The sequence below is a fragment of the Ahaetulla prasina genome, chromosome 1 (assembly GCF_028640845.1).
Source record: "Ahaetulla prasina isolate Xishuangbanna chromosome 1, ASM2864084v1, whole genome shotgun sequence".
NCBI classification, from domain to species: domain Eukaryota; kingdom Metazoa; phylum Chordata; class Lepidosauria; order Squamata; family Colubridae; genus Ahaetulla; species Ahaetulla prasina.
In genome coordinates, this window is record NC_080539.1 from 306,190,026 (window position 1) to 306,204,400 (window position 14,375).

The following is a 14,375-nucleotide window of genomic DNA, read 5'->3' on the forward strand; positions in this document are numbered from 1 at the left end:
GTAACACCGCTGTATTTGCAGTAAAGTTCATCAGGAATGGGCAAAACACAATGTTTACTTTTTATTCTATAACACATTATTCTGACTATTCTAGGAGTGGCCTGTCATTGTCTAGAGGCACATCTTCCAAAACTGGAAATGATTCACTGTGTTCTAGATGTGGTTGGAGTCTGAAATAAGCCAAAAAATTATATGCTCTTTCTGTTTGGCATTTTTCAGGAGAAAAATTGAATTTTCTATAGCAAAAGAATTTTCTATAGGGCCGGGAATTTTCTATAGGGCCGGGATAGCTCAGGCAATAGAGAAGCCTGTTATTAGAACACAAAGCCTGCAATTACTGCAGGTTCGAGCCCGGCCCAAGGTTGACTCAGCCTTCCACCCTTTATAAGGTAGGTAAAATGAGGACCCAGATTGTTGGGGGGGCAATAAGTTGACTTTGTAAACATATACAAATAGAATGAGACTATTGCCTTATACATTGTAAGCCGCCCTGAGTCTTCGGAGAAGGGCGGGGTATAAATGTAAACAAAAAAAAAACTAGAACAGAGTTTTACAAATAACTGCAATCAAGATGTGTGCTTAAGGACCATGATGGGTGGTAGAATACAATCCAAGTTATATTATGGAATAACATTGTAGAATATTCCCATAACATTACAACCTCATCCTAAATAAACTTCCCTGGAACTATATCTCATTATGTTCAGTTGGATTTTTCCCACATAAAACATGTCACATTCTTTTTAAAATGAGACTCTCTTCCAATCAACAAATGCTAGTGCTTACCTCAGTACGTTCATTTCCTGTGTCTGCGTCAGAAAGAGATGTTCGGGGAACTTTTAAAATCTAAAAAGAAGATATAGTTCAGAAAATAGTGTTCACATTGCCAAGTTAATTTCTGAAGGAAGCAGTTGTTTTCATAATGGTACATTGATTTTAACATATAGTATAGAACTATAGCTTACCTCTATTATTTGGCCTCTCTCTGTTCCAAGACTGAAAGCATTTACCTGCAGGATATTTCTTAAATAGTTCAATTATTGTAATCAAAATAGCAACCCATTTTGGAAAAATTCAAAGAGTGGATTCTAACATGCTTCAACTATTTAAGAAATGTCCTGAAGGTCATGATACACATCAAAAACAAGATATAAATTCACATCTTATTAGTAAGCTTATAATAAGCTGAACATTTCAGCTAATATCCAAGTAGTACATGCTAATACACACACATTCTGCCTTTATTATTTTTACAAATAACTCAAGGTGGTGAACATATCCAACATGCCTTCCTCCTATTTTCCCCACAACCACCCTGTGAAGTGGGTTGGGTTGAGAGAGTGTGACTAGCCCAAAGTCACCAAGCCTGTTTTTCATGTCTAAGGCAAGACTTGAACTCATGGTCTTCTGCTTTTTAGCTTGGTGCCTTAACTCGACTTAGACAAAAATATAAAGAACATCAGACAAAAATATAAAGAACATCAGTCTCAACATCTGTTTGATAAATTGTTCATGTTATAAAGTAATGTTTTTTTTATAACACTTATTCTAAGAGTACTATTACTTTTAGATAATATACCGGTAAGTTATACTTACTGATGAAATTCTTCTTTTATTTATGCCCTCTATAAAGTCACTAAAATAATGGAAAAAAGAAAACTATATGAAAGCTAATATCCATTTATTACCAACAGAATGTATAGGAGTACGTGTATATATTAAATTTACAACATGCATACAATAAAAATAGTTACTATTTCAAAAGATAAAATAAAAACAGCATTTAAAACTTAAGAAGCAGCTATAACCACATTATAGTGAACTACATAGAAAAATTCATCACAGAAAAGGTCTCCACTACAAGCTAACTTACTTCTCCTCATTCATCTCAGCATATATCGTGTCCATTTTGGAAGCCTCTGGTGTCTGCAATATTAGTCAAAACACAATGGGACATTAGTAAATCAAAATATAATGGCAAAGCACAAGCTACCTTTCTCCAGGCTGGAAACAATATAAACATACCTTGTATAATACAATGTAAATGAGAAAATATTTTTGGTTGTCAATGACCTAGCAAACAAGATCCTGAGAGAAAACCTAAAATACTGAAACAATTACTGGAACTGAATTTTAACAAATAAGCTTTGTTGCCTTTGAACACAGAGTACCAAAGTGATCATTGAAGCATGGATCGATACAGTACAGATAGTCCTCGACTTATGACCACAATGGAGCCCCAAACCTCTGTTGTTAAGTGAGACATTTGTTAAGTGAGTTTTGCCCCATTTTATAACCTTTCTTGCCACAGTTGTCAAGTGAATCCCTGCAGCTGATAAGTTAATAACCCATCTATCAAGTGAATCTGGCTTTGCTTGTCAGAAGGTCGCAAAAGGTGATCCTATGACCTTAGGACACAACAGCGGTCATAAATACGAACCAGTTGCCAGGCATCCAAATTTTGATCACATGATCATGGAGATGGCCGCACTGTTGGTAAGTCAAGGACTACCTGTGCTTTGAATGGGCTCCCTTCCGAGTGTGAACCCGAGACCAGGGATGAACTCCCGCTGCAATGAACTTTGTTCCCAGAAGGGAATCTGGAAGCCCGGCCACTGAAGGACCATCTGGAGAGCAGCAGCCTTCCCCAGAGGGAGGACCACCACGGTTAAGTATCTCTGCTCCTACCCGGAATGGCCAAAGGGGCTGCTTGGGGAAACCTTTGAGTAGAAGATAAAAGAGACAACCGCAGCTCTTCGGCATTTGCCCGGGAACTTGTACCTGGCATAAAAGGGACTCAAAAGACAAGGAAGAATCCCGCACAGAAGAAACGCAGGGTAAGGCCAGAGGCTGAGACTGCAGGAGAGACTAACTACGGTCAAGCCTCTCTGAGGAAGAGGAGGATTCTCTCTCTCAGGCTGAAGTCAAGCCCACTTCTCTTCCCACTAAGAGCAGGTGTTACTGCTCCTCTGCGGGGTGGGCTGCGCGGGCAGTTGAGGAGCAGAAATCTTTGACAGAAAAGGGGAGGGAAAGATGTGGGGGGAAGGGGGTTGTTTAAAACAGGGGTCTCCGACCTTAGCAACTTTAAGCCTGGAGGACTTCAACTCCCAGAATTCCCCAGCCAGCGAAGACCCGTGGTTTTAGAAGTTCCTAAGAAAATGGAGGCGGATCTCCTGCTGCTTTCCACGGCTAGTCATGAGGAAAAGGGCTTGGGGCGGAGGAAGGGGGGGGGGGAAAGATTCAGGAAAAGGGCTTGGCTCGGACGAGCCTTCAGGAAAACCAGCCGCCAACCCGCCTCACCTAATCGCGAACTCGCGCCTGTCCCGACCGTACACCGGTGACTTAGGGCAACCAAGGCTTCGTTCCCGCAGATCCCTTTTTCCGCTGTCAGGCTCGGTCGACTTTCCCAGCCATTTTTTGCCACAGATACAAACACGGAGACCGCCACCAGCCGTCGGATTCAAACCAACCGCCAGGCTTCACGCATGCGCCGTCGCCTCTAAGGCGCCTGAAGGCTCTTTTCCATCATGGCGGTTTCTTCTCGACGTACATCATGCTCCACCCCCATGTGGGCCACCAGTGTTTTACGCAGAAGTAATGTGCGGGGGCGGGGAGGGGGGGGGAGAAGGAGGAATAGCAAAAATCCCAGCAAATAATTTTTAGAATCCAGGCGGTTTGTCGTGTATCGGCACAAAATACTACATACCGATTTGTTGCCGCTTAGAAGCGAAAGCCTACAGGAGAACAAAAATGAATAGGAGAGTCATTGGTAGGAATCGTTTCTTATAAGGTTGGAGAGAACCTTGGCTTCCGCGACGAGGTGGCCGAGTGGTTAAGGCGATGGACTGCTAATCCATTGTGCTCTGCACGCGTGGGTTCGAATCCCATCCTCGTCGTTGTGTTTGTTTTGCTTCATCAGCTTTTACAAAGCCGCAGGCGCATCTTTATATTGTATATATATGCTTTTCGAAAAATAACAGATTTGAATTAATTGCTGTTACTATACAGCTAATTTAATAGAAATGAACACTACAAGTAACCCTCACCAATAAAAATAATTATAGATGAAAGGTGAATACTGGAAACCAGGCATTTATTCATTTATTTTTCTAGGAAAATATGGACTAATTATTCAATTTTTCCTTGACAATAGTATTTCAAAGACTGAGAGTGCACATATTTCATCTTTCAGACATGTAAATAAATTCTATATTTTTAGAACATAGCTGATTGATTTATCCAATTCAAAACAACTCTGTACAGTTTACAACAAAACTGAAAGTCAAGTCACAAACATCAACCTCTAAACAGAACCTATTGCAGCTTAGGATCAATATCTCCATAAAACCTCTCAAAACACTTTTAGAATTATTTAAACGCCATGAGAGTTTTATGAGTTTGGGATTCCTCTTTCGAGAGAGCTCTTGCTAGTAGATCTAAGGTTCATTTTTAGTTTTAAAATACAGCTCATTCTACATGCTTGGTATCTTTCCTCATAGGTCTTCAAACTTGGCAGCTTTAAGACTTGTGGACTTCAATTCCCAGAATTCTCCAGCCAGCATAGCAATGGAATAGAATAGAATAGAATAGAATAGAATTTTTTATTGGCCAAGTGTGATTGGACACACAAGGTATTTGTCTTGGTGCATATGCTCTCAGTGTACATAAAAGGAAAGATACGTTCATCAAGAATCATAAAATACAACACTTAATGATAGTCATAGGGAACAAATAAATGAGTAAATCTTAAGGATACCAGCTGTTCTGGTGTGCAGTGCTCTATAGCATCGTTTTGAGGGTAGGAGTTGAAACAGTTTATGTCCAGGATGCGAGGGGTTAGAAGACCTCTGTCTTAACTAGTTTATTTTTGTGGAAAAAACTTGCTCAAGATCCTGGCTCAATGCCCATAGGGGCAGCTAATCTTCATTGCCTTTTGAAAGCCAAGAGTCTGGACCAATTTTTTGGGAAGGTGGGTAGACTGTTTCGTTGGAGAAGGCACACTTTCTGATCCTATCAAATGCCACTGCTTGACTAAAGGAACCCAGGACACAGCACAACTGCTCAGAGTTCAGGGGTGGCCACCGCCATTTTGAGCCTTTCAGAGATGAACAGAAATGCAATCACTGCTACCTTACTTCTACACCTAAGCCTCAATCTTTACTTAAAAGGGTAGGATACTGTAATCCATTTTCCCCACAGTCCTATGAAATTGCAGCTCAACCACTTTCTCCAAAACTGAGATGTTAGGAATTGGATGATTACCCAGTATCATCTATCATCAAGGCTACCTTTTCATTGAAGGATTAATTAACCACTTTCTGGCTCCACTGCCATGACACTTCTCAGTCAGGCCTAACAGAACAGGATGGACATGGAATCAATGTACAAGTAGCTGAGTTTACAATGCCAAGGATTCTGTTTACTGTCTTGGGATCAACAAACTCCCTCTAGATAATACATTCAGATAATGCTTTAGTCAAGTCCATAGGATCTAGTCAGAATCCAACTTAGAGCAGATCTGAGCAACTTTGTCAGAGGTTGCCTTGAATGCTGCTGCAGATGGCCCTCTAAATTTTCTCTCCCTAGGAAGATATGACCCACCCAATTATCTGTGATAAGAGCAGAAAAATAACTTCTTCCCACTATTGTCACCAGTGAATTGTGATCATGAAACAGGGAATCCTGGAGCCTGACCATTCTATCAACCTGTACATTTTGTAGAATACATGTGGAATTAATATAAATATCCTTGTTCACTAATATATAAAATATAAAATGCAATCATATTCATTTCCCAAAGTTTTCCCCCCATAGACTAAGTATTTTCAATAATCTATTAGAGTTCCCCAACCTTTCCGGCTTTGTGGACTGGTGTGTGTAGGAAGGATGGTTTTGTGTGACTGGCTGGCCTGTCACTTGCACAAATGGAGCACACACTCCAGGGCTGAAACCTACTTACCTTCCCTTCCGGTTTGGAAGTGCACACGCCATACACTCGCTCCGCTAACGTGCCATCTTCACATCCAATTTTAGACCCTCTGCACACGTGCAAAGCCTTTTGCACATGCGCAGAGGGTCAAAAACAGGTTACTTCCTGTTTAAAACCAGGAAGTAATAATGTCCGAGCAGATGGGCGGAGCCTTTCACCACTGCCACTACTGGTTTGCACGAATCGGAGCGAACCAATAGCATTTCACCCGACACATGCTCACGCATTGCTTGTGCAAGTGGTGATGCATGTGCGAACATCCTTGCCCATTGCTTTTGCAGCCCAGTTCTAAACGTCTCATGGCCCAATAGCAGGCCACGGTCCAGGAGTTCGGAACCCAATCTATTAGTATCATTATTAATCTGCATTATATACTTAGAAATACTCAAATCTTCTAACGATATTTTTCTGAGAATAAGTGATATTCATTTTGTAAGTTATTACCAATGTGTAATGAACAAATGTGTAATACTCACACCCAACCTCTGTAATGACACCGACTTACTTTTGAACTTGAGTAGTCCTAATTTTTCTATCTTGTGAAGTTCGTGACACAGTCAGAAATTACTAGCATATACCCGTGTAGTTTACACTGTTTTTCCCTATGCTTACCTTTGTGCTTGCAGAGCTGAATGTTATTTCTAGTCATCCAGAGATTTCCAGCCTGCTTTCAGTTTTACTGAGCTAAATCAATTAGATTTCTGAAATCCATTTTTGCCATCTTATTTATGAAAGTGATCACAGCCACTAGTATGAATAGAAATCTTCATGGGAGTCCTGTTTTTATGTTGGAATGATCACACTGAGTAGAACACTTGTGAAAAATACCTCATTGTATTCCTCCTGCCAAAGTGAGGATCTGTAGTTACACTTCTTGCCTGCAGAACAGGGTGCATTTTTTAAACTTTTGGCACTCTCTTAATAAATTCCATTAGTCAAAATGTATTAAACAAAATTGGTAATTAACTGGCTGGCATTTCCCACATATGAAGAACTGATGCTTCAGATATTTTAAATCACGCCAACTTTGTACAAGTAATTAGCAACAGATGTGTTTAATGTGTATATTTATTAGAAAGAGCTCAGTTTCATCAGATTTTTAGAACCAATGATTGCTCCCAGGAAACCGGAACAGCTTTATTATTACACAGCTTTTTAAAAGCAATGAAATAGGCAGTACAAGCTCCCCATAAGACACGTTAACTATGATTGCAGCTGTTTAATGAGCCCTTTTATTAAGTTAATTTATTGGAGAGGCTATGCAGCTCTCTTAAGGAACAGAGCAGCTGAGCAGCAGTCACAATAAAATAGACCAGAGTACGGACATATAGGGCATTGAAATAGAGGCCCAATGGGTTATGAGGACCCCAAAGGTGGGAAGCGGAGAATGGGGTATCTCAGGGGTGGGGGGAGGCCTTGGAAGGCCCAAGGCAGGGGGCTTATGCCTGCACTAATCCCTCCAGGGTCATCCCTGAGGCACCCCATGCGCACATAATGACCCACACATTCATTTCCCAAATGCATTGAGATGAGCAAGGATGGGGCTCATTTATCCCAATTCCAACAGTACTGTAATGGGCAGGTTCCATTACTGTCGTAACTCAAGGATTATTTGTATATTCTTACTTGGTAAGAAATATTGCTTCTCCAAATAATTATAATCGCTTTCTTGCAATAAAAAGAAAATGCATTCTTTGGAACAGCTTCTTCGCATATACTGACTCTTCTTCCATTCCATTTGCAGAGAGCTTCTCACCCGCTCTTCACTTTATAAAATAAGATTCAAGTCTCTTCCCAGTCATCCTGGGCCCAAGCAGGCATTTTGGAACAATATTCAAATTCCATTCCTTTATAGCGTAAAGCATGGAGATACATCACTAACTCTCTGGGTGATGGATCAGGCCTCACCGTTTTGCATTCTTCACATAGTGGGTCCATCTCATTGTGGAACTCAGTTAAACACATTTCCCCAGTTTCAGTTTTATGCACATTTGCTTGTGGGGCAGAATTCAGAGAAAGTGTCTTTTCTTTGTTTTCTGATTCTTCAATGTTGTCAGAATGATCAATTGCTGTAGTGACCTGCAGTGGCTTAATTCCATTATCTGGAATTTCCTGCTTTTTATCTGCTAAAACTGCTTTCAGGTCCTCCTCAACAATGTCCAAGATTCCCAGACTCTCTTTTGAGACATATTCTTCCGCAAATGACTGAAGCAATTCATCATCAGTTTTATTAACACTGCCCCCCTTGCCCTTTTCAGGACCCCAAATTTCATTATTATAGATAGGATCATTGATGATAGGATGCCCCAAAAATTGTAGATGGACACGGATCTGATGGGTACGGCCAGTGTATGGGAAACACTTTACTACACTAGTCTTGCCATTGTAGCTGAGCCGCTGGAAGACGGTTTTACATGGCTTGCCTTTGGGATCCACTCGACACAAACCCATTTTGTAAGACATAGACAAGATAGGTTCTTCACAGATCATTTCATTTTCTGGAAACTCTCCAACCACACGACATACATACTCTTTCTCCAGCTAAAAGAAACGGGGAAAGAAAAAAAAATAACGATCGGGGTTTAGAATGTAGAAGGGATGTGTATTTCAGAATGTTATTTGTACATGTAATTTATATGGCCATCCATCTCACAATAATGAATCTGGATGGTGTACAAAAATTAAAGCCCATGGCTGCTTGGAAAACAATACTTTCCAATCATAAAAATCATATCAATAGGGCTAGTCTAATCTCCCGGCCTAAATGCTAAAGGCTAAAACAGTCAGAGCCATCTGGATCTACAAGGGAGAAATTGTTTGACATCTAATTAATCTACTCACCATGTTCTGTACAGAGGCTAAAAAGTGTTATCAGCATTAAGGTGGACAGGAAGCAAGCTTGAAACACCTTCAGTTGGCTTTAAAGCACCTCCAAAGAGAGAGATTGATATTCATTTGTTTATTAGCTAAAGGAACATTATTTTAATTTCCAGAATTTATTATTTACAGCTCATCTATCAAGGAATGTAATGCAGATATATGGCTTCTTAGCCATTTCCAGATTCTTTCTCTCTCCTTCCTTCCTTCCTGTGTTGACTGCTGGCAATTTCCTGGACTGATCTTGGCTATTTTCTTGGCAAGATTCCAAAACTGAGTTGCCATTGCCTGCTATCTAGAGCTGAGAATGAGTGACGTGTCCAAAGTCAACCAGTTCGCTTGGTTCTAAGGCAGGACTAGAACTCATGGTCTTCAGTTTTTGGCCTGGTGCCTCAACCCCTATACCAAACAGAATCTCTTCCAGGAATTTATCAGACACAAAGAGAGGTTAAAGTTCTGGCCTGGAAGTCCTATAAGAATTTTTGTTTGAGCTATGAAGTTCACTGAACATGGAGTCTCTCTCACATTAACCTACTTACACCCTTAAGGATGGTTAAATCTGTATGTGTTCTGATGCTATTGGAAAAGCATATTATAAATATTGAGATATCATTAACAAAAGCAATTTTACCTGCCGCTGTCGAACTTGTTCATCAATTCTCTTGGATACTTCTGCAGACTTGGCAAAGATGAGGACACCTGATGTCAGGCGATCAAGCCGATGAACAGTATGCAGCTCTTTCAGGTTATGCTCTTTGCCCAAAATGAAAATGATAGTGTTGTGCCGAAATCCACCGCAAGGATGAACAGGTACAGATGAGGGCTTGTCTACAACCACAACTTCATCATTATCTTCTATAAACTCAATCGTTTGTGCTGTAACTGGAGGTTCATGGCGATGTACGGTATTCTCCAGAAAGTCATTATTCTGCAAACAAAGCAATTATTATAATTAGTTTAGCCAGATGATTTTCTGGAACAATTAGTTTCAATAGTTATGGTCGTAGCTTTCCATATAATTTTTCAAAAGAACCATCTGAATTACCATAAAAGAATATGTCTGCATTCAGAGTGAACTCTTAACAATCGAGTGGCACTGATTTTTATTCTGGTAAACATAACCCATCATCAAATTGTAGGCCACAGTCCTCTGTATGAAATCAGCCCTGAAACTGTATCTCCGAGATGCAAAAACTGATTTTTATTGTGGAACATTACAAATGGCAGCTGTCCTCCCAGAATGACTCATGGCATGACACATTTGTAATAGTTGAGGGCCTCACGGTGGTGCAAACCACACTACTCAAGCACTGATGAGGTTATTTTTGCACACCTATAATCTACCTGTGTTTTCTTTCAAATATCTGTTACCGCAAAACGTATAGGGTTAGGTATTCGTTTAAAAAAATAATTTACGATACTTGCAAAAGCCATATTCGTATTGAAAAAGGGGAGGGGAAGAAGACCAGAAAGCTGGCTACGGCTATACCTTCACTGCCTGACTGGGCTTTTTCTCTCTGCGCGACCGCATTCTCCCACGGGACGCTGGCCGCGTGGGCTGGGTCCCAGGCAGGAGCTCTCGGCCTTTGGCCTGACGCCCGGCCTCCTCACCTTGAGTACGACGCTGAGGTCTTTCAAGGGGTGTTTGTTGAGAAGCAAGCGTCCGGCTTTGGCCGCGGCCAGGTAGTACTCGATGGGCCGACCGCGGAACTCCGAGTGGAAGACGTCCAGAAGCTTCTTCCCCACCCAGCGCCCCTTGCAGTAAGTACTGTAGTCGAAGTAGTAGGGGCGCACCTTGCGAAGTCCGCCCTCGAAGTAGTAGCTGGTTTCGGCGAAATGGGCTTCTCCGAAGCTGACGCCCGTATTCCGCTTCTTTGGCGGCGGCACGTATCGCTTCTCTCCCTCTTCCAGCGGGCCCGGCCGCTTCTTCTGCCCCTTGAAAAGCCGCCTTTTCTTCGCCACCGGAGGAGAGCTTTCCCGCTCTTGAGGCTCGGGGATCGGCTTCTTTTCCATTCTCTTCCCGGGCACAAGGGCGGCTAGAATAGCCAAGGAGCCGCGCTCTGCGTTCAGCCGGGCTAAGAAAAAACGGAGCGACGATCTCCAAAACGGTCCGGGTCTCATGCTGAGGAGTAGAGGCGGAGAAGCCAACCACGTGGCTTTGTGGAGCCCCGCCCTCACGCGACCGAGGCTCGGTCTTTACCCAATCACGTTATTCTATGTCTCTGACGAATAAAGCAGGCGACGGAACGAACGTGCGGTCCGCGAGAAACGCGGTAGAGATTATGGAGGGATGTCGTTTTGTTTTGTTGCTGGACCCTCGATGAACCGAGCAAAGCAACGCTCAGATCCAAATTTAAACATTTTATTAGGTTATAAGATACAAAATACAAAAGCAAATAGGAAAGCAGTGGGGTGGGCAGGGAAAGAGAAGTAAGGAAAGGTTGGAAAAAGAATAGAGTAGAATGGAATAGAATAGAATAGAATGTTTATTAGCCAAGTGTGATTGGACATACAAAGAATTTGGTTTGGTGCATATGCTCTCAGTGTACATAAAAGAAAAAATACCTTCATCAAGGTACAACACTTACAACACTAAATGATAGTCATAGGCTACAAATAAGCAATCAGGGAACAATATCAGTATAAATCGTAAGGATACAAGCAACAAAGCTAGTCATAATGAACTATTTTTTTTTGTTTATTTTGTTTATTTTTTTATTATTTATTATTATTTTTGTTTATTTGATGAACATATCTTTTCTTTTATGTACACTGAGAGCATATGCACCAAGACAAATTCCTTGTGTGTCCAATCACACTTGGCCAATAAATCCTATTCTATAAGTGGAAGGAGACGGGTAATGGGAACGATGAGAAGATTAATGTTGTGCAGATTTAGTAAATAGTTTGACAGTGTTGGGAGAATTATTTGTTTAGCAGAGTGAGCACATTCAGGGAAAAAACTGTTCTTGTGTCTTCTTGTTCTGGTGTGCAGTGCTCTATAGCATCATTTTGAGGGTAGGAGTTGAAACAGTTTATGTCCAGGATGTAAGGGATCTGTAAATATTTTCAGAGCCCTCTTTTTGATTCGTGCAGTATACAGGTCCTCAATGGAAGGCAGGTTGGTAGCAATTATTTTTTTCTGCAGTTCTAATTATCCTCTGAAGTCTGTGTCTGTCTTGTTGAGTTGCAGAACCAAACCAGACAGTTATAAAGGTGCAGATGACAGACGCAATAATTCCTGAACTGAACTGGATCAGTAGCTCCTTGGGCAGTTTGAGCTTTCTGAGTTGGCGCAGAAGGAACATTCTTTGTTGTCCTGTTTTGATGATGTTTTTGATGTTAGCTGTCCATGTTAGATCTTGCAATATGGTAGAACCTAGAAGTTTGAAGGTTTCTATTGTTGATACTGTGTTATCTAGTATTGTGAGAGGTGGAAGGATGGAAGGGTTTCTCCTAAAGTCTACCACCATTTCTACAGTTTTGAATGTGTTCAGTTCCAGATTGTTCTGGTTGCACCACGAGGCTAGTCGTTCAACCTCTCGTCTGTATGAGAATTCATTAGTCTCAAATGAGACCGATCACTGTGGTCATCTGCGAACTTCAGTAGTTTAACAGATGGATCGTTGGACATGCAGTGATTGGTATATAGAGACAAGTGGGGAGAGCACACAGCCTTGGGGGGGGGGCGGCTGTGCTGATTGTATAGGTATCTGATGTGATTCTGCTTAGCTTCATCTGCTGCTTCCTGTTTGTTAGGAAGCTTGTGATCCACTTACAAGTCTGTTCAGGTACCTATAGCTGGTTTAGCTTTGTTAGAAGAGTGTCTGGAATGATGGTATTGAATGCTGAACTAAAGTCTACAAAGAGGACCCTTGCATAGGTCCTTGGACATTCAAGATGTTGTAGAATGTAGTGCAGAGCCATATTAACAGCATCATCTGTTGAACTATTTGCTCGGTATACAAATTGCAAGGGGTCTAACAGCGGATCCGTGATGATTTTCAAGTGGGACAGCACTAGCCTTTCAAAGGTTTTCATGACTATAGATGTTAGAGCAACTGGTCTGTAGTCATTCACTTCCTTGATGGGGGCTTCTTCAGCACTGGGATGATAGTACAGCGTTTGAAGCAAGAAGGAACTTATAACATTTCTAGTGATTTATTGAAGACATGGGTGAAGATGGGGGCCAATTGGTCAGCACAGACTTTTAAGCAAGAAGGAGTTATCTTGTCTGGGCCTGGAGCTTTTCCTGGCTTTTGTCTGTGAAATAGGTCTTGCACTCCTTTTCTGTGAGTGGGTTGTGAACGCAATGGGATGGGGTCAGTTTTAGGAGGCTTAGCTGTTGGTGTGTCTGAGATGGGAGTTAGCTTAATCTGAATTAAAACTGGGCTTTATTTGCAAGTGCAGCACAGTGGCCCAAATGCACCAAAACTGACTTGCTGCTTTTACTATTGCATTAGCAAGAAATACTGTATATTGCAGATACGATTAAAGCTGATAATCTAGTACAGATTTTAATTTATTAATGTGTCATATGAATCTCACTTGTCTGGAGCTATCACAGGTGGCAGAGATAAAAATCTATTGCAAGACATGGGGAGGATGGACTCAGAAGGTCAGCAGCCTTCTTGTGAATAGGAAGTGCTGTCATTTTATGCATCAGCCCTCAAAATTTATCAGATGATGACTTCTGGTTTGTGCTTGAGACTCTAACATAAAGTAGACTCATTGTGCATCTAGTTTCCTTTATTAGCGTACAGTTTCTCACTTGATATAGATGGTCCACTTCTACCATTACCATTCCTTTTTATCTTAACTTTTTATGTCTCATAGATTAACTGTGTTTTATATAACTCATATAAGTGCTAATACTTTGTATTGATTATATACTTTGTATTATACTTTGTATTACACTTTAACACTTTGTATTGATTGTAATTATATTTTTATGTTTCTTCTAATGATTACACCTCATCTCTGTATGTTGGACTATAACAATAATAAAGCTTTATAATTTGCTGTATGGGAAATTGTAATGAAAAGGGAGTAAACAGCAAATAGAATGAATCAATGAAATAAATAAGGAATCATTTATTTATGAGCTGCCGTTACTTGTCCTAGCTTCTGCCAACCTAGCAGTTAAAATGCAAGTAGAAAAAATAGGGACCACCTTGGTGGGAAGGTAACAGTGTTCCGTGCGTCTTTGGCGTTGTCATGCCGGCCACATGACCACGGAGATGTCTTCGGACAGTGCTGGATCTTTGGCTTTGAAACGGAAATGAGCACTAGTCGGCAACGACTAGCATGTATGTGCGAGGGGAACCTTTACCTTTACCTTATGTAATATTTACAAAAGTAGTAAATGAATGAGCGCCAAAGAATCGAGGCCTTTGAACTCTGGTGCTGGAGAAGACTCTTGTGAGTCCCTCGGATTGCAAGGCGAACAAACAAGTCAGTCCTAGAGGAGATCAACCCTGACTGCTTTTTAGAAGGCCAGATTCTGAAG

The 14,375-nt window shown here is 41.2% G+C and overlaps 2 protein-coding genes and 1 non-coding gene across 6 annotated transcripts in view; 1 reads left to right on the plus strand and 2 right to left on the minus strand.

Annotated features, from left to right (window-relative positions):
- Positions 1 to 3,486, minus strand: part of KNL1 (kinetochore scaffold 1) — a 38,332-nt gene extending 34,846 nt beyond the window's left edge. For 2 of the 3 annotated variants that reach the window (XM_058162087.1, XM_058162089.1), the window contains exons 1-4: positions 3,301 to 3,486; positions 1,874 to 1,926; positions 1,597 to 1,636; positions 787 to 846 (exon numbers count right to left, since the gene is read on the minus strand). In XM_058162087.1, the coding sequence (XP_058018070.1) occupies positions 787 to 846; positions 1,597 to 1,636; positions 1,874 to 1,908 (135 nt within the window). In that variant the 5' untranslated portion in view covers positions 1,909 to 1,926; positions 3,301 to 3,486. Of the gene's footprint in view, positions 1 to 786; positions 847 to 1,596; positions 1,637 to 1,873; positions 1,927 to 3,074; positions 3,176 to 3,300 lie in introns of those variants that run through there. The other variant, XM_058162088.1, reaches the window with a different exon arrangement.
- Positions 3,487 to 3,814: 328 nt separating this feature from the next.
- On the plus strand, positions 3,815 to 3,896 carry TRNAS-GCU (transfer RNA serine (anticodon GCU)). Its single transcript has one exon. It is a non-coding gene; the product is annotated as a tRNA-Ser (tRNA).
- A 3,126-nt stretch (positions 3,897 to 7,022) lies between these two features.
- On the minus strand, positions 7,023 to 11,040 carry RPUSD2 (RNA pseudouridine synthase domain containing 2). Of its 2 annotated transcripts, none has more exons than XM_058162092.1 (3): positions 10,661 to 11,040; positions 9,498 to 9,794; positions 7,023 to 8,530 (listed from the first exon to the last, which is right to left on the minus strand). In XM_058162092.1, the coding sequence occupies exons 1-3, from the start codon at positions 10,985 to 10,987 to the stop codon at positions 7,772 to 7,774; spliced, it is 1,383 nt and encodes a 460-aa protein (XP_058018075.1). In that variant the 5' UTR covers positions 10,988 to 11,040; the 3' UTR covers positions 7,023 to 7,771. The 2 variants fall into 2 exon arrangements, with proteins under 2 accessions (XP_058018075.1, XP_058018074.1); XM_058162091.1 differs by having other exon boundaries at positions 7,025 to 8,530; positions 10,478 to 11,038.
- Between the last annotated feature and the right edge of the window lie 3,335 nt (positions 11,041 to 14,375).

Bases quoted from the DNA above. Each gene is read 5' to 3' on its own strand.
- RPUSD2 (XM_058162091.1), bottom strand. From the start codon at position 10,987: ATGAGACCCGGACCGTTTTGGAGATCGTCGCTCCGTTTTTTCTTAGCC. The intron at 9,795-10,477 runs GTGAGGAGGCCG...CTTTGTTTGCAG, and splicing joins ACCTCAGCGTCGTACTCAAG to AATAATGACTTTCTGGAGAA. The intron at 8,531-9,497 runs GTAAAATTGCTT...CGTTTCTTTTAG, and splicing joins AACAAGTTCGACAGCGGCAG to CTGGAGAAAGAGTATGTATG.